This window comes from Capra hircus, chromosome 21, assembly GCF_001704415.2.
Source record: "Capra hircus breed San Clemente chromosome 21, ASM170441v1, whole genome shotgun sequence".
NCBI classification, from domain to species: domain Eukaryota; kingdom Metazoa; phylum Chordata; class Mammalia; order Artiodactyla; family Bovidae; genus Capra; species Capra hircus.
Genome location: NC_030828.1, coordinates 58357903 through 58384387, shown reverse-complemented (window position 1 = coordinate 58384387; position 26485 = coordinate 58357903). Strand labels below are relative to the sequence as shown.

The 26485-nt window shown below is 42.3% G+C and overlaps 2 protein-coding genes across 7 annotated transcripts in view; one reads left to right on the top strand and one right to left on the bottom strand.

Moving 5' to 3' along the window:
• On the top strand, positions 395-13230 carry SERPINA10 (serpin family A member 10). 2 transcript variants are annotated; one of them, XM_005695348.3, is made up of 5 exons: positions 395-471; positions 3439-4214; positions 6037-6310; positions 8604-8754; positions 10599-13230. In XM_005695348.3, exons 2-5 carry the CDS (start codon positions 3476-3478, stop codon positions 10788-10790), a joined length of 1356 nt encoding a protein of 451 aa, XP_005695405.1. In that variant the 5' UTR covers positions 395-471; positions 3439-3475; the 3' UTR covers positions 10791-13230. The 2 variants fall into 2 exon arrangements, with proteins under 2 accessions (XP_005695405.1, XP_005695406.1); XM_005695349.3 differs by having other exon boundaries at positions 411-471; positions 3443-4214.
• Positions 14529-26485, bottom strand: part of PPP4R4 (protein phosphatase 4 regulatory subunit 4) — a 103869-nt gene continuing 91912 nt past the window's right edge. For all 5 annotated transcript variants that reach the window (XM_018066380.1, XM_018066381.1, XM_018066382.1 and 2 more), the window contains 5 exons: positions 25878-25961; positions 25484-25580; positions 24330-24400; positions 18541-18688; positions 14529-15542 (listed from right to left, as the gene is read on the bottom strand). In XM_018066380.1, the coding sequence (XP_017921869.1) occupies positions 15518-15542; positions 18541-18688; positions 24330-24400; positions 25484-25580; positions 25878-25961 (425 nt within the window). In that variant the 3' untranslated portion in view covers positions 14529-15517. The remainder of the gene's footprint in view (positions 15543-18540; positions 18689-24329; positions 24401-25483; positions 25581-25877; positions 25962-26485) is intronic.

Below are 26485 nucleotides of genomic sequence, written 5' to 3'. Positions count from 1 at the left end.
CCCAGTGGAATGAAAAGTTCCCTGGGAGGTGCTGGGAGCAGGCCTTATTCATTTCTGCCTTCCCTCCTCACATGGAGTCCAGCTTTGAGTTGGGGACCCGGGAGGCCTCCATGGGATCCAGCCCTTCCTTCCTGTGAGGTGTTCAGCGCCTGCAGCAACTATGTCCCACGAGGAGCTGGATCTCACTAGGGTGCTGCCTGGGTTGAGAAGCAGAGGCTCTCATGGAGGAATTGCCCAAGAGTCAGGAGTGCAGGATTGCAGGGGATTCTGGGAAGCCTCTCTCTCCATCTTGGCTTTCCCAGAAACACCACCATCTCCAAGCAGGATGTTAATCAGTAACAGCCCCCTGGGGGCAGGGGGGTCACACTTTGGAATAGCAAATATTTACTGCAGGCTTCCAGCTACAAGCCCTAACCTTCTGTCTTTGCCCTGAATGAAAGACCTTCCCAGGCACCAGGTGGCCACTCACTGGTAAGAACAGTGGATCAAAGGGAGGCTTCACAGTGTCTGCCTAATGAAGAATAGGGAGAGAAGACCTGTCCTCTCTGGGTGGGTTCCCAGGGGAGGGGGTGGCAACCTGGGCAGCGCTGAGCCCTCATTCCTGGACTGGATGGGGCGGGCAAGGAGGTGGGGGTGGTAAGAGGCTTGTTGTAGACACAGGAGGCTTCCTCCACAGAGAGGAGGCCAGTGGAAGAGGCTTTGAAGGCTTGAGATGTCATGCACACAACACTCCATGCAAGCCCCACATAGCTCCCTGGCCTTCTTCTCAGAGACCTGTCTGCCTGAGCAAGTGAGTTCCTGCTGCTTCCAGATTTGGGGGTGGGTTTGCAGCTCCAGGTACATTCAGGGCTGAGAAGTGGTGTGTGAGTGGTGGGTTTATTACTACTCAGGTTCTAGAGTGCCATATCTCTGTGTCATCCTTAAAAAAAATGTCTTTTAATTTTATTTATTTATTTTTGGCTGTGCTGGTTCTTCATTGCTGCACGGATTTTTGTCTAGTTGTGGCAACCAGGGGCTACTCTCGAGTTTGCAGTCCATGGATGTCTCATTGCAGTGGCTTCTCATGCGGGGTATGGGCTCCAGACGGGCAGGCTTCAGTAGTTGTGGTACGTGGGCTCAGTAGCTGTGGCTCATGGGCTTTGCTCCGTGGCATATGGGATCTTCCCAGAGCAGGGATTGATCCTCCTGCATTGGGAGGTGGATTCTTCACCACTGAGCCACCTGGGAAGCCCCTTAGAAAGTGAAAGTGTTAGTCACTCAGTTGTGTCCGACTCTTTGCAACCCCATGGACTGTAGCCTGCCAGGCTCCTCTATTCATGGGATTCTCCAGGCAAGAATACCGGAGTGAGTAGCCATTTTCTTCTCCAGGGGATCTTCCTGACCCAGGCATTGAACCTGGGTCTCCCACACTGCAGGCCAATTCTTTACCATCTGAGCCACCCGGGAAGCCCCTGAAACAAAATTACTGGCAATTACAATGAAGTGAAGATGAACAGGTTCAGGAATAGCAGAGGACTTGCAATTTGGGACAAACTGGCAAACCATAGACAATTCTCAGAGAGACAAAGGCAGGCTGGCTTTTATTAGCTTCTGGGAGGAAGCTGGGGAGGGTTGCTTTGAACAAAAGCTCATTGGAGGAGAATGAGAGTTCAGAGTTATGGCAATTTCTTGTTGGAACCAAGTGGTGGGTAGTTTGCTGTTACTAAGGTATGTGGAAATCTTCTTCCTGCTGATCATGAATACTGAGATGAGTGGGAATGTGTGAGAACCCACCCTGCCATCTCCTTCTTCAAGGGGATCTTCACAACCCAGGGATCAAACCAGGATCTCCTACATTGGCAGGCAGATTCTTTACTACTAGCACCAGTCTGTGGAAACCATCACAGACAGAAGTGACTGAATTTGAGAGTATCGCTGTGGGATTAATTTACAAAGGGGTGCTAAAACCTGTGATATAATGAAGGCATGAACCTGGGTACATTTGTTACACTCCAGCAGGTCTTTACCCAGCACATTTAATGCTGGAGTTACCTTTAGAGTGCAGGCTTGCCATTTAGAATTGGGCAAAGCTTCCTAAATGCTCACAGAAAACAGGAGTATTTCGCTGAGTAAGGTCATGCCACTCAAGCAATGGAAAGAACGAGGCCCTGGATCCTATGACACTGTTTAGCAAAAGCCAAAAGCAATGTGCTAAGTCCCAGAGCCAGGGGTCATCTTGTAGCCGGCCCAGCGAGGACACAGGCCTCTGCGTCCACAAGAGGCCGGGGAACCTCACCCCGCCAGCACATTTTGCTTCAGGTGGCCTGGCTGAGTGAAGGTCTCTGCTGATAGAAACTCTGTGAGGCCTGTGGCCTCCCTTGCCCTGTGTGCCCTGCGCTGAGTGGTCCTGCCCCACCCAAGCCCTCCTGGGGCAGTGGGTTCAGAAGAGAGCAAGGGTGCATCTCAGTGACCTTCCAAGCCAGCCTCTGGTGGTGTCAACACCAGGAGCCCTGTGTGCCCATGGGGGTTTATTCAGATGGAAACTCCAGGTGATCAGGAGCTAGGCTCTGTGCCCAAGGATGAGAGGGAGGCCAGAGAGCGGGCAGTGGTGGGGAGTGTGGGGTATGGAGACCCACTGCCTAAGCTGAAGGGCTGGCTCCGCTAGAATAGGCAGCCTCAGAGTGGGCGAGAGGACGCACTTCACAGGTTGAGGGTTAGGTGAGACAGTCCAAGCGAAGTTTAGCCCAGGCCTGAGTGGTCTGAATTGGCTCATCATCCGTTCCTATCCTGGGGGGCTCTGGAGAGAGTGAAGGCAGGAAGTCCTGAGAGGAGCTCTGTGACTGGGCCCCAGGGCTGGGCCGAGCGCTGTAGGGGAGGCACGGGGGGTCTATTGCAGAATCAGGCAAACTCAGCATTCATCCTTGCCCCATGGCCCCCCAGACCCTCTGAGTCCCCAGCCAAAGGCCAAGGTCCAAGTCCCCACAGCCCAGCTTGAACAGGCTGCCCTATTGCCCAGCGATCCAGGGCAGCGAATGAAGCAAGCAGACAGGGAAAGCTCTGGGAAGACCTCCCAACTCCCGGCGCTGCTGTGACCAGCACCCAGTGAGGCTGAGGACCCACACCGCATTCCCTCACGTCCCTTCCCTTCTTGGCTGCCTGCCATTCCTCTGGGAGGAACTGGGATGGGTGAGGACAGCTGGGGCAGACCAGGAGCTGCCCGAGGGCCTGATCCCTGATGGAAACGAGAGGTTTCTCTCCATGAAATAAGATATCTCCCCTCCCACCGACTCAGGTAACAAATGTGACCCTAATTGCTCAGGGTCTCCCCAGCCCTGCCTCGGGGGCATAAGCCCCGACCCCCCAGGAAAGAAGCAGGGTCACCGGAGGAGCTGTACCAGGACCCAGGGAGGAGGTGGGCATCAGACATTAAGCACAATCTCTGCCTTCTTTTCTCCCAAGGAAGGCTTGCTGCTGACTGGGCCTCCACGCTGCCCCGATGCGGGTGGTGCTGAGCCTCCCGCTGGCCTGCCTCCTGGCCCAGGCGTGGCTGGCGCCTGGTTCCACCCTTGCTTCCCACTCGCCAGAGGCCCAGGAAGGGCTGGAGACTCTGCTGACCCCCAGGGCCCAAAACAAGACCAGCCAGACCAGTGAGAGACCATGGGCTCCAGAGGAGGAGGAGGGGGAGGAAGACTCCCCCTGGCTGTCAGCCAAGGGGCAGCAGTTCTCCAGGGAGGCCTCCAACTTGGGGTTCAGCCTGCTACGTAAGATCTCCCTGAAGCATGATGGCAACGTGGTTTTCTCCCCGCTCGGCCTGGCCTGGGCCATGGCTGCGTTGACTCTGGGGGCCAGGGGGCACAGCAGAGCCCAGCTGGAGGGACTCTTCTTGCAGGCCTGGAACCAGACCTGGCCCGCGGTGAACCAGACCCGAACACCGCACCTGCCTGCCCTCTTCAAGAGGCTACGAGAGAGCCTCTCCCATAACCCAGAGCTGGGCCTGGCCCAGGGGAGTTTCGCCTTCATCCACAAGGACTTTGACATCAGAGAGACCTTCCTCAATCTCTCCAAGAGGTATTTCGATATGGAGTGTGTGACTGTGAATTTTCGCAACACTTCCCAGGCCAAAAGGCTCATGAATCATTATGTGAACCAAGAGACGCAGGGGAAACTTCCCAAACTCTTTGATGAGATTAATCCTGACACCAGATTAATTCTTGTGGATTACATCTTGTTCAAAGGTACTTAGATAACATTCTGCTCTTCCAGAGCTGTGGGTCTCTTCGCCTGTCTCTTCCTTTCCTGCTGGGCCTGTGTCCGGTTGATGCCAAGGGATTTCCTAGGAACATGTTGTTCTCAGGTTTCACAAACAGATTGAAACATGCATTGAACAGGTAGGATGTACCGGGCACAGCACCAGACAACGTGTCCATTTGATGCCCCTGCCCTGGGGCCCCTGCGTGCCTGCAGGGCTTACTGCTAGTTTTCTAAGCATATCTACACAGCTCTCCTCTGACATTCTGACCTGGGGAACCTTCTGGGTTTCTGATCATCTGAGATATTTAAGGTTGCATCTTTGCTCCTTCACCCTCTACTTCTGTGACCTGGGGCAAGTGACAAAATCCCTTGTCCTTGGATTCTCGTATAGAAAATGCAGACTCTCCCACCTCCTATAGAGAAGTGAGGCTCAGAGAAGTTGGCTAGATCAAGGTCACAGGGTAAATGGCAGAAGCTGACCTCAGATGAGGGGTTCATCCCAGGTCCTTTCCATCCTGCCTTTCTCAGGGAGCACTGGCTTTGCATGGCCACCGTTGTAGCAAGAAGGTGACAGCAGGGGGCTTGCAATGTCCAGGAGGAGGACTTTCATTGAGCCAGGCCAGACAGATGTCTGTGTGTAGAGCTGTGTGCCTGCATGCTGGCGGCCTCCTCTGGGTTGTGTGGCTGCTTGTCGACACGGCACCCCTCCCCTGAGCCTCACTGAGCTCAGGATGGGTGGCAATGTCATCATTTCTGCCCCAGTGGCCTCTGTTTGCACATTATATGCACCAAAGGAGTGGTCAGAGAGCCCTTCCTGCACACAGGCCTGTAGCCAGGCCCAAAGTCTTCTCCAGGTTGGAGCTAACCCACCACAAGGAAATGAGTGTAGACAGAAGTGGGTCCTTCGGGCATCGTCTGGAATGAGTGACTTTTGCTCACCCTGTGTTTTGTCCAGAACGTGAGGGAGCCACAGGTGGTTAGGAGACATCTCCTTGCTTCAGTGCATGATTCCAGCAGGCCTTTGGGTAGATTCGTGTGTGTGTGTGTGTGTGTGTGTGTGTGTGTATGTGTGTGTAATGGGCTTCTCTTGTGGCTCAGTTGGTAAAGAATCCGCCTGCAATGTGGAAGACCTGGATTCAGTCCTGGGTTGGGAAGATCCCCTGGAGGAGGGAAAGGCTACCCACTCTAGTATTCTGGCCTGGAGAATTCCATGGACTGTTTAGTCCGTGGGGTCGCAGAGTCGGACACGACTGAGCGACTTTCACCACTTTAGTTTCGGCTGTTAGGTCTCTGTTTTGTCACGCTCCATAGTTGTGGCACTCGGGCTTAGTTGCCCCACAGCATGTGGGATCTTCCTGTGTCCCCTGCATTGGTCCAGGGATCAAACCCATGTCCCCTGCATTGGAAGGAGGATTCTGAACCACAGGACAACAAGGGAGGTCCCTGGGTTCATTTTTTGCCAGTTTGGAAAGAAACCTGGGAAAGGCTGATCTTTAGGAAATGTATTCTGGCTGCCTGCATCCAGGCATGCTTAAGTCACTTTACTCATGTCCAACTTTGTGAGACCACATGGGCTATAGGCCCCCAGGCCCTTCTGTCCATGGGGATTCTCCAGACAAGAATATTGGAGTGGGTTGGCATGCCTTCCTCCTGACTGCCTGAGCTGTGGTCAAAACAAATCCAATAAGGATACCTGTCCTAGTTGGGCAGAAAGGGGGATGGAACCCTGGCCCTTCATTACTTTGGCAGGAAGGATGCTTTAGGGGAGGATCGTTTCCACAATGAGTTCCTTTTTTACCTGTTCAGGGAAATGGCTGATCCCTTTTGACCCTGCTCTTACCGAAATGGACACTTTCTACCTGGACAAGTACAAGGTGGTCAAGGTGCCCATGATGTACAGGTCAGGCAAGTTTGCCTCCACTTTTGATAAGAATTTTGGTTGCCGTGTCCTCAAGCTGCCCTACCGAGGAAATGCCTCCATGCTGGTGGTCCTCATGGGGAGGATAGGCGACCATCTCACCCTTGAAGACTACTTGACCACAGACCTGGTGGACACGTGGCTCAGGAACATGAAAACCAGGTACGGCTCTCCTGTCCCCCAGCTCAGCCTCTCCTTCCCTGTGGGCACTCCCAATTTCATTCTGTGCCTGTCCTGCCCCACGGTGGGCTCCCTGATGGCAGGGGCTGCCTTTGTCCTGTTTTCCACTCTGTCAGTGTCTATCACACTGCGTGGCTCCTTGTTCACTCGGCCAGTCCTATCAAGGCTCTTCCACTTGTCAGGCATTGTGATGTGTGGGCGATGCTAGCCCTCCTCATGGAGCTCACGTTCTAGTGAGGTGTAGGTGGGCAGCAGGGAAGGCCAGGCCAAGAAGATAGATGTAAGCAAACACTTAAGATGAAGGAGGGCTGTCAGAGCGCCCTGGGAGAGAGAAGAGTTACAGGCAAAAGTGTGAAAGTTCTGGGTTAGGAGTGTGCTTGGTGGGTTTGAGGCACAATGAGGTGGCTGGTGAGGCTGCAGCAGTTTGGAGATGAGGTCGCAGGGGAACCGGCAGCCGTCACCCAGGACTGTACATTACAGGCCCTGGGAAACACATGGGCTTTTTCAAAAGAGATAAGCCACTGGAGTCAGGCTGAGGGGCAACATGGTCTGTGCATGTTAAGAAAAGACACTGGGGCCATGTAGGAGGAGCAAGGAGACCAGTCATGTGGTCAGCGTAAGCACCCAGATCAGGATGCTCGGCAGGTAGTGGCAGTGGAGGTAAGGAGGAGCAGGTCCTGGATCTGTGAACCTGGAAGTCACAGGATTGGCCCATGAACTGGAATGTGGGTGAGAGAGAAGAGGGAGAGTCAAAGATGAAGCTTTTGGCCTTAGCAACTGGAAAGATTTGCCACGTACTGAAAAGGGAGACTGTGGGACGAACATGCCGAGGGGTATGTGCAAGAGTTCAGCTGGAAAGAGCTGGATCAGAAATACCTATAGACAGCTGGGTGGGGATATCAAAATGGCAACAGCTGGGTATCAAAGGCTGGATCTGGTGTGTGCAGGGCGAGGTCCAGGCTGGGGAGTCAGCAGCACAAAAATGGAACCATAAGACCAGATGCAAGGACCTGGAGAGGAGGCTGAGCACAGAGAGCAGGGGTGGGAGCACAGGGCAGGCTCACAAATGCTTGTGGAATAAATCAATCCACCCATCAGGGTACAAGGAAGTTAGCACCAGTAAGGAGGCCAAGGCGATGCCTCCTGAATCCGTCACTCTAGAATCTGACACAGAGGGGAGTTCAGCTAAAGCTCCCAGTGTTCACTTTATCTTCATTCCTCTTCTTCAAATCCTTAGAGCCTAGCAAAGGACTTCAACGTAGTAAGCCCTCAACAAATGTTTAGGTGCATCAATTTATATATCAGTCTTCAAGACCTGTCATGTCCTGAGTATGGGCCCTGCTCAGCTCTACAAGAGAGGAAGAAAGAAGGGTTGAGGGGGCAAAAGGAAATGAATATTCATTGGGCCTCTACTCTACACGAGACATTGTTCTGGGTGCTTAACATATGTTATGTCATTGACTCCTCTGAAGAACGCTGAAATCTGTATTGGTATTTTGGCTGTACTTCACAGATGAAGACACTGGGACTTCTTTAAGACTAACTTAGTACCAGTCAGTAGTTTACATCCTTTTATTTTTGAGCCACAGAATCCATCTTTCTAAACAAGGGTAAGAACTCCAATGTGCATCTTTATAGGTGGTATAGAAAGACCTGAATGGGCTTTTTGGCCAACCCAATACAGCTAGATAAATAGGCAGAGAGAGAGAGAGAGAGATCAGAGTTTCTCTGGCTAAAAATAAATAGGGGGTTGAAAATTTCCTTTTTTCCCCTCCCCCTGTCCATTCCCAGACTCCCAAGTTTCTCCTGGAATCCTAGGAGTCTGCAGAATAGGGACTGGAAACAGCCATCCTCCAGGACTCTGCAGGATTCATGGCAGGAGATATTTGGTTGGGTTGTTTTTAAGACATCGGGAAACAAATACAAAGTATGGCTGCTGCTGCTGCTGCTAAGTCGCCTCAGTCGTGTCCGACTCTGTGCAACCCCATAGACGGCAGCCCATCAGGCCGACAAAGTATGGCATCTTTTCCTAAAGAGAATGTGAGTCATTGACTGGGAAATAAAACTGGTTTCCTGAAGCAGAAGTAATACATATTTGATAAGTCAGAACTCTCTTCTCTGAGTCAGACCATTACAAAAGGGCAGAATGAGCTACAGTCAACTGAAGGAGACTTGTTACTAGGAATAATCTTGGAGGAAGGTGAAGTGACCTTTTTAGTGTTCAGAATCTAAGATTTTTGTCTATGGTTCACCATTATATGTACTTGTATCACAGAAAAATGGAAGTTTTCTTTCCAAAGTTCAAGTTAGACCAGAAGTATAAGATGCATGAGCTGCTTAAACAGATGGGAGTCCAAAGAATCTTCTTACCCTGGGCTGACCTAAGGGATCTCACGGTTACTGAAAGAAATCTGAAAGTTTCTAAGGTAAGTCAGGCTCTTTCAGGGGAGTCTAAGAGAACAAATATTTTTCCATTCCACTGAATGTCGATAAAAGGCCAAGTTGTAGTAGAAAAGTGAAAGTCGCTCAGTGTCCAACTCTTTGCGACCCCATAGACTATACAGTCCATGGAATTCTCCAGGCCAGAATACTGGAGTGAGTAGCCTTTCCCTTCTCCAGGGGATCTTCCCAACCCAGGGATGGAACCCAGGTCTCCCGCACTCTAGGCGGATTCTTTACCACCTGAGCCACAAGGGAAGCCTTGTAGTGGAAAACTAGATTAAAATTCCCAAAGACTTGAAACCGATCCTAAGCTGGATGTTTGAAGAATTTGGAGCTACTTTATTAAAACATCTGTTTAACTAATTTATGTAGAGCTCCCTCTCTTCTTTCTCAGTGCTTAAGGAGAAATTTACCCCCAAATGGAATTGGTTCACAGATTCACTTAGAATTCCACGAAACTGCACCACCTTACCGTTTTATTCATTTATTTGGGTGGGTGGAGGGGCTGCACTCTGCAGCATGGGGGATCTTCGTTTCCTGACCAGGAATTGAACCCATACTCCCTGCAGTGGAAGGGTCATCTTAACCACTTGACTGCCAGTGAAGTCCACTGCTTTGGAGAGGGAAGAAAACCCCAGAGGTTATCTGCCTAACTTCCTGCCTCTTGTGAAAACCCCTCTGATATATCCCTACAAAACAATCTTCCAATTTTGTTTTTTAATGTTTGCAGTGAAAGCAGCCCAATCCACAAATGGCAAAAACTGTTTTTGAGTTTTATTCATATATATATTTTGACCTGTAATTCCCCCAACTTACATTCTTTGTCCCTAGTTCTGCTGCTATAGCATCCAACACATGCATTTCTGCTACAAACACATGAAAGATTGAAGAAATGTGTTTTGGTTTTAGAGCTTAAATTCTAAATTATTGATATTTTCCCTTTGTTTACTCCAGGAAGGGAATTTTCACTCCAGGAACTTAAGAGAATGTCTAGGTATTATTACTAATACAGTTTTCATTATCTTCTTTTAGAATAATTATACAGGTCCATTACGCACATCACATGAGGTTCTTGGACAAAAGGGCCTCACAAACGGGACAGGTGGCCTATATCCAGGCCACCTAAGTTCAGAAAGACTTCAAGGACCCAGAGGCTTGCTCAGGGGACACTTTAGAGTGGTACCAAGTTCTAGGAAACTGCTACAGAAGAATAACCACATTCCTGCCCCACCTCCCTCCCACCCCTTGCCTGCCAGAAAGAAGGTCAAAGTTCTCAGGGGTTCCAGACAGCTTGAAAACCTTCCAGGAGGAATATCAGCTCAGTTCAAAAACCAGTAACACAGAGACTTCCCTGGTAGTCCACTGGTTGACTCCACACTCCCAATGCAGGGGGCTTGGGTTCGATCCCTGCTCAGGGAACTAGATTCCACATGCTGGAACTAAGGGTTTGCATGCCACAGCTAAGACCCGGTACAGCCAAATGAATAAATATTTTTAAAAATCAGTAGCACAAAGTGCATGCTCAGTATTTGTTGATTTGATCCATGTGTGTGTGAAATGGCCAGCCACAGAATCCTCACGTCCCTGGCCAGAAAGAACTTCACAATCGGGTTCCTGGTGTCTCCTGGTGTCTCCTGGTGTTCGAGGGGCTTCTGAGGCAGTTGCTAGGGCAACCACAGACCATCCCTCTCTGCAGATGAGCTCTATACCAATACATCCCGAGAGCACAGCCCCGTGGGTAAGGACCATAACAAAAAGTGTTCAGGGATTCAGTGAATCCTATTCTCCATGAGCACACAAATGGTCTTCCACATATTTCCTTTCCTAGGTTTTACAAAGAGCTATGATTGAGGTGGATGAAGAAGGTACAGAGGCAACGGCAGGAACCCTATTAGAAATCACTGCTTATTACATGCCTCCCATCATCAGAGTGGACCGGCCATTTCTCTTCATCATCTATGAAGAAACCTCCAGAACCGTGCTATTTCTGGGCCGGGTGGTGAATCCGACTCTCCTGTGATTTACAACACGCGTGAGTCCTTGGAGCTACAGCGATGCTGGATCCGAGGTGTCTGAGTCCACACAGGACATTGGCACTGGGTGTCCCCCCTTGTTCTCAAGCGCTAATTTGAGCCATTCTTAGATGGATCTGCATATGAAATTCAAGCTTATTTTAAGGAGATGTTTGTATGAGCTGGCTGGTATTTTAAGCCTGTTTCTAAGAGCCTATGTTATTAACTGAAACCATCTTGGTACCTGGACTCAGCAGAACTCTATTTCAAGATGAAGTCTTTGGGAAAACAAGTACACATTCTCCACGGGTCATGTGCTTCACTCCCTTTACTGCTCCCTGGTGCGAATTAGTGTTTTATTTTAACCTACTATAGAATAATTTCTTGGTGACTAAAATTAGAAAAAAATAGCTGTAGTCAGGCCTGATCACAGCATCTGCCACCATGTGGCTTTGTCTACTCCATGAAGCCATTAACTGAGCTACAGATCTTCCAGTTCAATCTCCTAATTTTATTATAAAAGCCAAGAAACGGGAAACTGGAGAAAGGGCCACAGTAAGGCTTTCATGGGGCTTCCCAGGTAGTGCTAGTGGTAAAGAACCCACCTGCCAATGCAAGAGTTGTTAAGAGACTCGAGTTCGATCCCTGGGTTGGGAAGATCCCCTGAAGGAAGGCACGGCAACCCACTCCAGTATTCTTGCCTGGAGAATCCCCAGAGGAGCCTGGTGGGCCATAGTCCATATGGCCTCAAAGAGTCAGACACAGCAGAGCAACTGAGCACACACGGATACAGGCAAGGCTTTCATGGGCGCCAGGCCCTTTTGCCTTCGTGGATTCCTTCTTCCATTTTATACACACACACACACACACATATACATATATGTGTATATACATATATACACACACACACATATATGTGTGTATAATAAAATTTTTATGACTGTATTTGTATAAAGGTGAATATATTCTGGGTTATATCTGTCTTTATACTAATTGCAAAGCATGGAACTCACTTATAGAGCAAGAAATAAGACATCTTCACGGGTCCCTGAAAGTACTGTGGGCCTGATGTCCTATGCCTACAGCATCTAATGGAGAAATCATACAGGGCATCTCAGAGGAAGAAAAACCAGTACATTTATGGCAGAGTCAGGACCCTGCCACTGACTCCAGGCCCCAAGCCCATTCCACTCTTTCTTCTTTCTGTCTAAAGCATCTCATGGGGTACAGTTCAACAGGCGGCGTGTGTTCATGTCTGTTACCCATTGTGATTAAATAGAATGTAAGCATGGACTTTGTCCCAAGGGTCAAAGAAAGATAACAAAACAGCTTCTGAGCCTGTCATCTTCTGTTATAGAGATAAGAAAATATTTTAGGAGTAATTTCAGAGACTCAGGAGTAGAGTTAACTATTTTTGGAATGTCAGCTAGGTTGACTAACCACCTAATTGGATTTTTATCTGTTTGCTAGCCAATTTAAATATACTTAAATTTACTGTATTAGTTATTCCTCTTATTACAACTGACAGATTTATGTGAACAGTACCTAATGTGAATAGATAATAACAATAAGCCACAGTCTAGAGACTGACTCTTCATCATTCTAAAACCTGGATATTAGTTCATTCCTGTATGCCCTTCACATGCACTAACTGATACCGGTAAGCCAGGCAACTCTAGAGCCTAGAAAGAAACAAAAATAGAGGACTAACTTCAGTTGACATCCTTAAGTGACTTGTTACTATTCAATTAATGAGGTTCATTTGCAGAAAAATAGCAGAAAGAGAAATAAAAAGAGGGCTCAGTCAAATTATTCATGTTTTTAGAAATGAAATCTAGAGAAGAAAGCCACAATACCCTCTGAAATAAACTGTGTCTAGAGAACACAATACCCTCTGAAATAAATACGGCCAAACCCAGTGATAAAAAGGTTCATTATTATCAAGGGACTCACAGAACATATACTCACACTCTTGCCTTCTCTGCATATATTTGCACAAAACGATGATGACATGGGACAACGATATCTAACGCGCTACTCTTCAAGGCAGAAAATGGCCCCATTCTCTATAAAAAAATTAGTATTTCCCCACATATGCTTAAGAAGCTCCAAGGATACTAGATTTTCTAAATATGTATGCATGGTGAAAAAATGCAGGTCAAGGAAAAATGTAACTGATCTTGCAAAAAAATCTGTTTCAACCAAAGGGGAAAATGCTGAATATTCTAACAACACTTCACTGTATTTAAGGGTCAGATTTTAAAAACTGTTCCTACACAGACACATACACACCCATACTCACTTCCTAACACACATGCCACAACTGAGATCAGATTATTGAATTAATTGAATTCATTTTATCTTCATGGTATAAACCTAGTCAAGCTGAAGAGACTGTTCTATTTCAATTCAAATTATATCACATATGCCACTGACTGTAGGTAAAATGGACTCACTCTTCCAGAATAAGGCATCTTTATAAAGCCCAGGAAGTCAAGTAACAGAAATGATTTTTAAATGTGATGGTTATGGGAGCAAAGCTCTATATGCTCTTCTCTATTAAGTAAAATCTTTTTATCTCTCTCTATTTCTGCCAGTAAGATTGATTCTATAGGTCTGTTTCTTTGCTTATAATGCTGATTAGTGACGTTCTAGAACCTATCCTTAAAACTGCAAGTTTCCATACTTAACAGAGATGTGTCTATTTCTCTGCAGCTATAGTTAGAGATGTATCTTTGTCATACAACTGGTTTAAAGGAACTATTTGATAAGCTGTTAGACTGAGAACTTTTACAAGAGTATCAATCATTTTTTCCAGTGGAAACTGAGGTACATATGGATATTCATAAATGTCACCAATTGGTTTTTTTGCTCTATATATCTGTCCTTGGAAGTATAATTTTAACAAATATTTCAACAATTTTAGAAATTATCATGTTTTCTTGGAAAAAAAGAAAACCTCTAAACATAACTTTGATTGACTGTCTTAATTGATAATTTAGTGCCTAAGATAAGACTGCAGCTGACTTCTGTAGATTTCTGAGCTTTATAAACATTAGTGACTTTTCTGTCAAATCACTTTCTTCTTCTCCTGCATGCATGCTGAAGAAAAGGACCTAACTCTGCTAAACTTATTACTGAACAAATAAACTAAAATTCTGCATTTTATTTAAAGTAACAGAGTCAATGCTGACTATGAACCAAAGTGCCAGAAAAACTGATGCTGCCTTGACATCCATTACGTACCCCTGATGCTCTCTCCTAGATCATAATGTACTTGGTTCCACGTTAGCAATGTTAGTAGGAAACATCACTAACATGGTTAAGTGAAATCCATAAAAATGTATGAACTAACCAGTATCGTCAAGCTTCTCATACCTAATCAATTTTTAACTACTGACCAAATGAATGGTTGAACAATTCCATTTACCTGATGGTCCTTCAATGAAAGATATTAAGCATCACTAAAACTAGCCAAAAAAAGAGGCCAGAGGTAAGGAAAGGAGGAAAACAAACACCATGAAAGCCTCATACTGAGTAGCTGCCCCCTCGGTGATTTTAGTTGATGTCTGTGCCCTTTTCTTGTTCATTACTTAAAAATAAACTGTCTTTAATTACAGAATAAAAACTGCAGAAAATACTTAAAACTGTTTTCACAAACACAGGTATCTCATTAACCTATGTTTTATTTTGGATAAATTCATTATTCATGATTTCACATTATAAAAAGTAACCACACACGCATATGCATTCACAAATTAGATCATCTTTATCATACATCAATATATTTTTTAAAAAAAACAAATATTTTCAATATCAATATAATTATATGCTGATTGCATTTTGAAATAGAGAAGCTGACAATAGCTTCATACAGTATATCTCAAGAACTGACATTTTTAAAATTAAGAACTGTATAGGTTCCACAGGCAAATTTTGATGGAAATAATAGCATTAGTACAAATAAATGCTGTTGACATAGCTTAAGCATGATAGCTTGGAATAACAGCTGATTCAAACTAGATTCATCATTTCTAATTCAGTAAGGACAAATACAATCTAAAATGTAAACAAAGTATTTATAAAATAAATTCTTCTAGGTAACAAAGGAAATCATCAATCTATTATTTTTAAGTTAGTTGTAGCTAAAAGTTATCAGAAATCTTTGTAGAATTTTCATTGCCAAATTTTAATTTCAGAATGTCCAGGTACAACATCTTGTCACCACAATCACAGGACTGATATAATTTCAGACAGCTGTTTGTACCCTGTTTCAGTGTGACTTTTCTATTGGGCTTAGAGATTCGTGAGAAAATGCAGTGCCTTTTTTACTCCCAAGTCCCCCTCCAAGTGATTATCTAAGCAGGGTGATTTCAGTTGATTTGGGCCTTTCATACAATTTTTAAATGCTAAACTCTAGCACAGTTAAATAGATGGTTTCCTGCACGAATAAATGCAGACTTGTCTCTTTTGTAGCAGTAGTTAAAGCACATACCTAATGTTTTTTTTTCATTACACTTCACTATAACATTGGAATTCTGTAACCACATTATTGTTCAAGAAATATATATTATACCTGCTAGGGAATATAATTTCAAATATGGAACGTTTAACAACATCAGCTGCCATTATGTATCTCTCTCTTTTCCAGTCATCAGCCATTGCTTTAGCTTTTGTTCATCAATCACATTATCTCCAGTTGTCTTTGTTTTGCCTCCTTCTTCAAGGAGATAGCCTAAGGATTGGATTTTCTGGATTTTCTTTGTCAGAAAGGAAGAAAGAAAGAAAGAAAGAAGAGAAGGAAGAAGGTGGAGGGAGAGGAGAAGAAAAGAAGAAAAAAGAAAACAAAACATGAAAAAGTTTATCCATATGATACTTACAAAGTAAAGAAACAGATATACTCTACTATGAAAAAACCTAATATATGAGAACTGTGATTAAGTGGATAAGTGAATGACACGTTAAAGTTTACTTGGAATACCCTTTAATTACTCAATCTTATGTGCAGCTAACATAGCATTCAATTCAACTCACACTTTTCCTGTTTTTCATTTCTATAACCATAGCGGAAATTAACACAACCTAAAATTATCAATCATCTGGCCTTGTAAAACGTAACATACAATGCATTCCTAAACTTCCTTTAAGACTGATATTTTTAAATGCCAGATGTATCATCTTTATGACAATGGAAAGTTGGAGAATGTACCGCATAGAATTTTTTTAAGCAGCAAAACTGAGATAATTAATACTTTCTGAAATCACTTCACAGGCTTATTTTAAGCAAAAAGGATAGATTTTCATTTGGATATGCCATAGTGCTGAATGGTGGATAAGGGTCCACAGAAACATGACTAATATCTACAGATACTGATCACCTATTGCAGTTATGTGGCAGTGTGCATTCATGAGAAAGTCTAAATTAGAACCACATATCATGGAGAGAGTGTGGACTTGGAGATTCAGTTACACATTAACCAAGCAGCTGTGATAGCAATACACCTCCTACTTCCGAATATTCAGAAAAAAACCAAACTTCACGTGACTGTTTAGCAGTGTTTGCTTCTAGATTCATTTTTTAAACAATTATATATGCAACTGATTATATAATTATATATTATAAATATTGAGCAAAATAAAATTTAGTCCATAAAAAGGAAAAGCATGCTCAACAATGAAAGAAAACATTTAAGAAGTAATCTGAAATAATGATCAGTCGCTCAGCTGTGTCTGACTCTTTGCGGCTGCGTGGACTGTAGCCTGCCAGATGCCTCTGTCTGTGGGAATTCTGAGGCAGGAATACTGCAGTGGGTTGCCATTTCCTCCTCCAGGGGAACTCCCCGACCCAGGGATCGAATTTACCCATCGCTAGTGTCTTCTGCATTGGTAGGTGGATTCTTTACCACTGGTGCCAATAATGGAGAGCTGGTATAAGTAGATTAGACTGCAATGGTCTTTACTGTTAACAATAAATGACTATCGCATTTAGAAAGATGAGAGAATGAATTGCATTCTGATATTATTAAATGTGTTTTTCAATAGAAGAATTCCAGACCAGTCTTTTGAGAGGAAGAGGGTCAAGAGTGATCAAGAGGAAGGATTTCAGGATGTCAAAAGGTTAGGTGCCTCAGAGGATAAACTGAGTCTGTCCCATCATTTCACAGAGGGCACAGTGAGGACTAGAGTGCTGACATGAACTGCACGTGGGAACCAGAGCTCGAGGCCCATCTCTGTGGTCTCCATAGATCATTACCCTGTTCTGCCTCTATCTCAAGACTTTAAATGGAGCTTCCACAGCACGGTCGTTAGAACAATAATCATAGGGCTAAGAGATTCTCTGTAGTAACACTACTAACCTGTACCATCAATATTACTATTTACTATCAATTTTTTTCTATTATGTAGTCTTCTTTTGAGCTCTATTCAATAAATATACTTCTAAGTTTTAAATGAATTTGGAATACATCTTTATTTGTATATACCAATGGCCAATTAGAAATTTAGAACATATTATAATACAGTTCAGTTCCTAAATGGGACTCCAGTATGGACCTTCTGATGTGCAAAAAGATGTTCGATGGAAACTTTATTAGAAAATATTCATCAAAATATTCATGAATTACCCTGATAGCTCAGTTGGTAAAGAATCCGCCTGCAATGCAGGCAGGAGACCCCAGTTTGAGTCCTGGATTGGGAAGATCCCCTGGAGAAGGGAAAGGCTACCCACTCCAGTATTCTGGCCTGGAGAAGTCCATGAACTGTGTAGTCCATAGGGTTGCAAACAGTTGGACATGACTGAGCAACTTTCATTTTCACTTCATTCATGAATTAAGTGAACTATGTTTAAAAGAAAATCTGAATCCTGTTTAAATTCTCTTCTAATCAGAAGAGTCAGGTGTCCCATATGGGAAGAGGAAACCTGTAACTATAGTTTGGGCATCTGGGATGAATTGCTTCTACATGGATATGACCTCTATGTTGATATTTTTCCCCCACTACCCTCTTACATGTCTAACCTAAGAGAAACAATGGTTTCATCAATTCAAATAAGACACAACTGGTGCATAAAAAGGAACCACGAAGGGGTTCCTTATAACTTTAAGGAACAAATGTCAGTACAAATCTCTATCTTATTGGACCCACAACTCTAGATTATGTGCTGCAGTAGTATTTCTTAACTGGCATCATTACACCCATCCTCCTGAGCACTGGCTGATTAAATACCATGACCTTAAGCTAGTTGCTTGTTTTTGCTGTTGTTTTAGTCTCTTAAGTCATATCTGACATTTTGTAACCCCATAGACTGTAGCCAGCCAGACTCCTCTGTCCATCGGATTTTCCAGGCAAGAATACTGGAGTGGGTTGCCATTTCCTTCTCCAGGGGATTTTCCTGACGCAGAAATCGAACCCACATCTCCTGCACTGCAAGCAAATCTTTACTGCTGAGCCACCAGGGAAGCCCAAGCTAGTTGTTTAAAGAAATGCAAATATTTTGCAGAAAAATACATAGATCTCAGCTATTAATGGGAGCCATTTAAAGTTTCTTGTTAATTTCCTAAGGTTACAACATCTTTGCCATATATAAATTATCTTATACAAAATATGTAACATAACCAGAGGCATGTGATAACAACCATTTTAACTGATAGCATTTCTCCATTACAGACACTTCCTATTCTTTGGAAATTATTTAAGTGGGAAGGAAAGTACACAAAGAACAGAATAAAACACTTGGCAGTCCACAACTGGATTACTTACAAGGTAGCCTTCCGTGGTTGTGTATCTTTACTTCCACTGCTCTTGGGATCAACTGAGTTACCTGTCCCTCGGGAGGTGCTGGGCAGGGAGGTATTAGACGAAAAGGAACTGGGAGCACTATTGGTGTTACGCGTCCGGAATGAGTCATCTGAAAGGAACACACGTAGTCAGCCAGATGGAGTCCACTAGAGAGATGTGAACCTTCAAGAAGGTTCATGAGAGCTGACTTTTCCCCTTCTTTTAAAGCCAACTTTACTAAGGTATAAATTATATACACTAGACTGCACAAATTTAAGGTCCTGAAATTTGTATATACTATGAAGCCATCACCACAATCAAGAGTGAACACATCCATCACATTTGCTCCTGCCTCATCATACCTCTGCTCCCTCTCCGATGCCAGGCAGCCACGAACCAGCCCGCTGCTGCTCACTACAGATTAGTCTGCATTTCATGATATTTCATATAAATGGACTCAGCATACTCTCTTTTTTTGTCTGACTTCTTTCATTCAGCATAATTATGTTGCAATTCATCCTCATTTTATATGTCAATACTTTATCCTTTTTATTGCTGCCCAGTATTCCTATTGGAAAATGGCATTACACTTCAGTATTTTTGCCTGGAGAATCCCATGGACAGAGGAGCCTGGTGGTTTAGTTGTTGGGTTGCAGAGTAGGACATGACTAAGCGACTGAGAACATTCCCATTGCACGGACATGCAGAAATTTGTCTATCCATTCTCCTATTGATAGACATCATGATTTCCGCCCCCATTACAATCTATTACAAATAAAGCTGCTGTGAATGATAGCGTGCAAGTTTGTGTGTGGACATGTGCTTTCTCTTTCGTTAAGTCTTGAATGGAACTGCTGAATCATGTAGTCAGTGTATATTTATATTTAAGAAACTGCCAAATTGCTGTCTGAAGTGGTTATACCACTTTGCATTTCCAGCACCAATATGAGACTCCTGGAGGGTTACTCCATATTCTCACACACTTGATATTGTGAGCGTTTTTAAACACTAGTGGATGTGATGTGGTATCTCCTTGTGTGTGATTTTCTTCTCATTGCATCAACTTTCATTTCTCTACTGTTACTGATCTTACTGCTACTGCTACTGCTAAGTCACTTCAGTCGTGTCCGACTCTGTGCGACCCCAGAGACGGCAGCCCAACAGGCTTCGCCGTCCCTGGGATTCTCCAGGCAAGAACACTGGAATGGGTTGCCATTTCCTTCTCCAATGCAGGAAAATGAAAAGTGAAAGTGAAGTCGCTCAGTCGTGTCCAACCCTCAGCGACCCCATGGACTGCAGCCTTCCAGGCTACTCCGTCCATGGGATTTTCCAGGCAAGAGTACTGGAGTGGGCTGCCATTTGATCTTAAGCATCTTTTTACTTACTTACTTGTATATCTTCTCTTATGAAACGCCTGTTCAAATCTTTTTCCCATTTTTTTTTCTTTATTAAATTTTTATTTTTACTTTATTTTACTTTACAATACTGTATTGGTTTTGCCATACATTGACATGAATCCACCACAGGTGTACATGCGTTATTTGTTTTAAAGATTGCTGTATATTCTAAAAACTAAAAATAGAGCTACCATATGATCCTGCAATCCACTCCTGGGCATATACCTGGAGAAAACCATAATATGAAAAGATAAATGCACCCCAGCATTCATTGCAACACTATTTGTAATAGCCAAGGCATTAGAAGCAAACTAAGTGTCCTTCAACAAATGAATGGATTAAGATGATTTGGTGGAATATGGAATATTACTCAACCATAAAAATAAAGTAATGCCATTAGCAGCATTTGAATGGACCTATGATAGTAGATTGTCATACTATGAAAAGCCAGGGAACAATATCATATATCACTTATATGTGGAATCTAAAAAAAGAAAAAAGATGTAAATGAACTTATTTCCAAAACAGAAAGAGACTCAAAGACATAGAAAACATAAAGAGGGTGGCAGGAGGGATAAATTAGGAGGTTGGGAATAGCATACACACACTGCTATATATAAAACAGATAGCCAACAAGGATCTATTGAATGGCACAAGGCATGTATACTCAGTCTTGTCTGACTCTCTGTGACCCCATGGACTGTAGCCAGCCGGGCTCCTCTGTCCATGGAATTTTCCAGGCAAGAATACTGGAGTGGGTTGCCATTTCCTTCTCCAGGGATTGAACCTCCGTCTCTTGAGCCTCCTGCATTGGCAGGCAGATTCTTTACCAGCTGAGCCACCGGAGAAGCCAGCACAAGGAACTATACTCAATATTTTGTAATAATCTATAAGGGAAGAGAATCTGAAGAATATATATATATAACTGAATCACTGTGCTTATACACCTGAAACTAACAATATTGTAAATCAACTATACTTCAATTTGAAAAAAAAAAAAAACTTTTATATTCTAGATACAAGTCCTTTGTCAGGTATATGTAACATGAATATCTTCTCCCAATCTGTGTCCTGCCTTTTTTTTTTTAACACTCTATGTCAAAGTGTCAAAGTTTTAAATTTTAATGAAGTACAGTAAGTTAATTTTTTACGGTTTGGAGAAATTTTTGTCAATTCTAAAATCACAAAGACTTACTTCTATATTTTCTTCAGAAATGTCACATTTTTAACTTTTATGTTTAGGTTTACAATACATTCTGAGTTAATTTTGTGTATAGTGTGAGATAAGAATTGAGGTTCAGTTTTTGGGGTTTATTATGGATATTCAATTGTTTTAGCATCAAAAAATTTTAGTAAAAAAAACCTTAAAACTCAGCTAACTATGTTTGTCAGTGTAGGTCACACAGTCTTGAGTACTGAAGCTTTAGGAGTAAATGATATCAGGTAATTTTTTTTTTTTTTTCAAAATACTCAGTTCTGTGTATTTAAATACACAATAACTTTCAAAAATATTTTTATCAGGATTGCATTGAATCTCTGGCTCAATTTAAAAACAATTGACATCACAACAATATTAAGTTTTCCAATCCATGAACAAGGTATGACTTCCATTTACTTATGTCTAATTTCTTCCAGCAATGTTAGTATCTAGCAAACATTTTGCTAAATTTGATCCCTGAGCATTTAATATTTTTAAGGTTATTTAAAATGTTATCTTCAAACAGACATAATTTTTTAAAGAATTAGGTTTATAGAAAAATTGAGACGAGTATGAAGAATTCCCACCTACCCCCACAGTTCAGTCAGTTCAGTTCAGTCACTCAGTCGTGTCCAACTCTTTGCACCCCCATGGACTGCAGCATGCCAGGCTTCCCTGTCCATCACCAACCCCTGAAGCTTACTCAAACTCATGTCCATCGAGTCAGCAATGTCATCCAACCATCTCGTCCTCTGTTGTCCCCTTCTCCTCTCACCTTCAAATATTTCCCAAAATCAGGGTCCTTTTTATTAATACCTTACATTTATATACTATACTTGGTACAATCAATGAGCCAATGGTAACATGGTATTATTAACAAAAATCCACAGTGTGTTCAGATTTCCTCAGTATCACCCAATATCTGTTTCTATCTAAGGATACCATTCAGGACACCACAATACACTTACTTGTCAGGCCTCCTTTGCTGGGACAGCTTTTTGGCCTTCCCTTACTTCTGGTGACCTTAACAGCTGTGAGGGGTACTGCTCAAACGTTTTGTAGGATGAGCCTCTGCTGGAATCTGTGTGATGCTTTTCTCACAATTAGACTAAGGTTATAGGTTTGAGGTAGGATGACAGAGTTAAAGTAGTATTTTCATCACATCATATCAAGGGTGCACACTGACAAATCTTTTTTTCTGTTTTCTGTTTTTTTATTTTATACTTCATGACGGATCACTAGATATGGGATTTTTTGAGGAAATATCTTTAAAAACTAGGATTCTTGATAAACTTGACCAAATTGCTCCCAAAAACGTCCACCGATTTTCATACCCACCTGCAATGGAGGATACATTGCAATTTGTTTCCATGAATCCTTCCTAGAATTCCCTTTACATTTCATCCAAACTGTGGTGCCTACAGAGCTTTGCAATGCTAGAATTAATGACTGATAGGTACATGTTAAGTAAAAAGTATTAACTTGAGTTTCCATACTGTGTCTTTGACCTTTCCGTTTTTAATTTAACACTATTCCCCCGCAACACACACACCCCGTCTCCACACTCCAGCCTGACAGGCTGCTGTTGTTCTCTAAAGACAGAATAGTCAGCTTTTACTTCCAACAGGTTCTCTGAATGGGATGGTATTCCATACCCATCTCTGCCAGTCAAAATATTACAGCACCTTAAGGTTCATCTCAAATGACAATCATCCTGAAGCCCATCTTCATTCCCAAAGTAAATACAATCTCTATGTGAACACCTAATATATTTGTTTAGAGATATTTTGCTCCCATTTTCTCCTTATAGAGCAGATATGTAATTGTATTGATGTTTTCCTCAGTCTGAAATTCATTAAGTAATAAATAAAAAGCACACTTTTCTAACCAAGAAACCTAGGAAATACTTCATTCAATTTATTTCCTCTCCCCAAAATAATACTGAAACTTTAAGACAATATTTTTCAAATATTTTAATAAATGATTTACCCTTACGAGAGATATGCTTTTTAGGCCATGGATGTTAAACTTTAGAATCTGCAGATCATACACAGGCCTACCTCAATTTATTGCTCTTCACTTTATTGCAGATAAAACAGATAATGCATTTTTTGTGTTCTTTTTTTGTTTCTTTGGTTTTTTTTTTACAAATTGAAAGGTTTGTAACAACACTGCACCTAGAAAGTCTACCAGAACCATTTTTCCAATAGTATTTGCTCACTTCTTGTCTTTGTGTCATATTTTGATAATTCTTGCAATATTTCCAACTGTTTCCTTGTTATTATATTTACAGTGGTGTCTGTGATCAGTAATGTTTGATGTTACTATTGAAATTGTCTTAGGGCACCATGAACCACATCCATATAAGATGGCATACCTAATTGATGAACGTTGTACATGTTCTGATTGCTTTACTTTCTGGCCATTCCCTGATCGCTATCCCTCTACAGGCCTCCTTGTTCCCTGAGATACAACAATATTGTGTCGAATAAAAACCACACCTACTTCTTACGTATTGTCTGTGGCTGCTTTTACTCTGCTATACTACAGTTGACCAATTGTGACAGAAACCAGTTTGGCCAAGAGAATCCAAAATATTTACCATGTGGTCCTTTACAGAGAAGTCTGCTTATCCCTGGTATAAACTTTCATGTATGTAATACTATAATTGTTTGGCTGCATGTGATCCACAGTGAAGCCTTAGTGTTGTAACTTCCTTAAAAATTAAAACTTTTAGTCTATGCCTGAGCAGGTCTTCAGACTGCAGTAAAAGCATTTCCTTAAACTTCTGCTTAAGTTTTTCTTTCGATATGTAGCCAAAACAGGTAATAGAGATAAAATTTTCCCAGGAATAATACATCTTTAGTTCTATTCTCTTTTGCCCATCTTGAGGTCACCCTATTGGCTAGGGGTCACTGCTAGATCAGCCTATTGGCTGCAGTATCCTATCATTTTGTACTTCTCCTCTTTTAAATGTACTGAACTCTGACTCTTGACACAGTGAAAACAAAATAGTATTGTCAAGTATTTTAACTGCTAGGGGAAAGTTTCTTTGCTATTTGATAAAGACATACATTTGGGGACACTGTACCTAGAAATAAAGAAATGAGTCATTTAAAGAAAACTGTATTTTATTAAATTTAATAATTATTTGAAGAGCTCAGATTTCTACTTACCAGTTAGTGAAATCATAGAAGTCTTTGATAAACCTGAGACAGAAGGTGTATATGCTGCTGTAGAACTTTTACTAGAAAAGAACATGATTTAGTTAAAATATAAGAAAATGTATCTTCCAGTCTCAGCCATTGATTAGAAAATACCACTTGGTCTTTCCTAACTTTTCCTTAATGCTTTCCTCTACTTGTTATGAAACATGCTTACTACTTTTATTTCTCATTTATTTTTTACATTCCACACCTCACAATTACTTTAAGTTAAAAGCATTTCCTTAAATTTCTGCTACATCAGAATAACAGTTTTTCTTTTGATACGCAGCCAAAACAGGTAATAGAAATAAAATTTTCCCAGGAATAATACATCTTTAGTTCTATTCTCTTTTGCCCATCTTGAGATCACCCTATTGGCTAGGAGCTGTAAATAATTCTACAAATAATGTCCAAAAGCATAGCCGAAACACATCCAGAGTAAGCTTTTTTTCAATTTTTTATAAAAAGGTTTAAAAAAATAAAAGAAAAACATTTTCCCATAACATAGTCTTTTTCTTGATAGTTTTAAAGACATTTACGGTTCCTTAAAATTACTTTGCTTGCTGACTGATTTGCAGCTGTTACATATTTACTATATGCATACAATATATATAAGAGTCATGGTCATTTAATTTATACTGATTCTCCCCTAATCTTAACTGTTTATAATTTTGTCTGCTGGACCAAAAGGGAGACTAGATGTACAATCACAGTCAGGAGAACTCTGTTGTGACCATTTTACCACAGAAAGAGGCCAGTGGTTTCTTCATGGACAGAAACAACACAAACAGCAAATGGACATCACGTCTATTCAGTGAATGGGGCATGTCCACACCCATTTAGAAGTTGTGTGGCACGTGCGATAGAGCACCACTACAGATTCCATGATGTCATTACACAGGATCGGAGAAGGAGTCTTCCTAGAATTCCAGGATAACTGTTCTCATGCAAATTGGTAAAACTACTATTTTTCTTAATATGAAATCTTTATAGACGGTAATTTATTGTTCACCTATGAAAAACCTCAAAATTAATTCCTATTTTATATAATAATGTAAACACCTCACATAAAGATGTGTTAAAATAAACATTAAGTCAGAATGTGAAGAGCTGACAGATCATACCTAGTAGTACATTTGTCTAAGTTGCCATATTTTGCATGAAAAGCTTGATTATTAAAAGACTGGCTTCGAATCAATTTAGATTTCTTGATTTCTTTACCTAGAGTAACAAGCAGAAGGCAAATGCAATTGTTTAGTTCATCAGTTCATCCTCAGCTGCCCCAACCCCACTGCCTCTCCAGCTCCCACCACTGTGAGTAACATACTGAGCGGGTGGCTTCCCCGCCTTGGTTCGACCTAACTGGAGTACTTCTTACTTCATTGCCCATTAAGAAGCACCAAATGAAGTAAAAGAAAAAAAGAGCTTTTCAAACAATATCTCATATCTCATAGAGTGACTTCCTTGTAACTATCATTTATAAAAGGAAAAAAGCAGACACAAAACCCAGTTTCTTACTTGTGGATGGGGTGGCAGAAGAGGATCCAGGAACAGAAATGGGGATGCTCTTGGGCAGACTTGTTGGTGTCTTGGAGTCTCTACCTAAAACAAACTCTGTTTTAAGTGTTATAATTTCCTCTAATTAATCTCCATATACACAAGACAACACAGAGACTATGAACCACTTTCTCTCACTAAACAGCACTTTTTTCCAAATCTTATTCTTTATATATTTAAATATTTCATTCTTAGTTACTCAGTGATCAAGTTCACAATCTTATTGCTGTTATCAAACTTCAAACTTTCCTTTGAAAGATCTGAACCACTGCACTGATCCTTACCATTTATTTATTTGTGAGGATCTGTATGAGTTAGCATCCATTTATGAGAACAACTTTTGATAAACCAAAGAAAGTGATTTTCCATATAAAATTAAAAACAGCATAGGGAGGTTCAAGAGGGAGGGGATATATGTATACCTATGGCTGATTCATGTTGATATTTTGGCAGAAACAAACAAAATTCTGTAAAGCAATTATCCTTCAATTAAAAAATAAACAAACAAGTACATATTAAAAAACAAAAACAAAAACTCAGCATGGCCTTTCAGAATGCTAGGATATAAC

Bases quoted from the DNA above. Each gene is read 5' to 3' on its own strand.
- SERPINA10 (XM_005695348.3), top strand. From the start codon at position 3,476: ATGCGGGTGGTGCTGAGCCTCCCGCTGGCCTGCCTCCTGGCCCAGGCG. The intron at 4,215-6,036 runs GTACTTAGATAA...TTACCTGTTCAG, and splicing joins GGATTACATCTTGTTCAAAG to GGAAATGGCTGATCCCTTTT. The intron at 8,755-10,598 runs GTAAGTCAGGCT...TTCCTTTCCTAG, and splicing joins GAAATCTGAAAGTTTCTAAG to GTTTTACAAAGAGCTATGAT.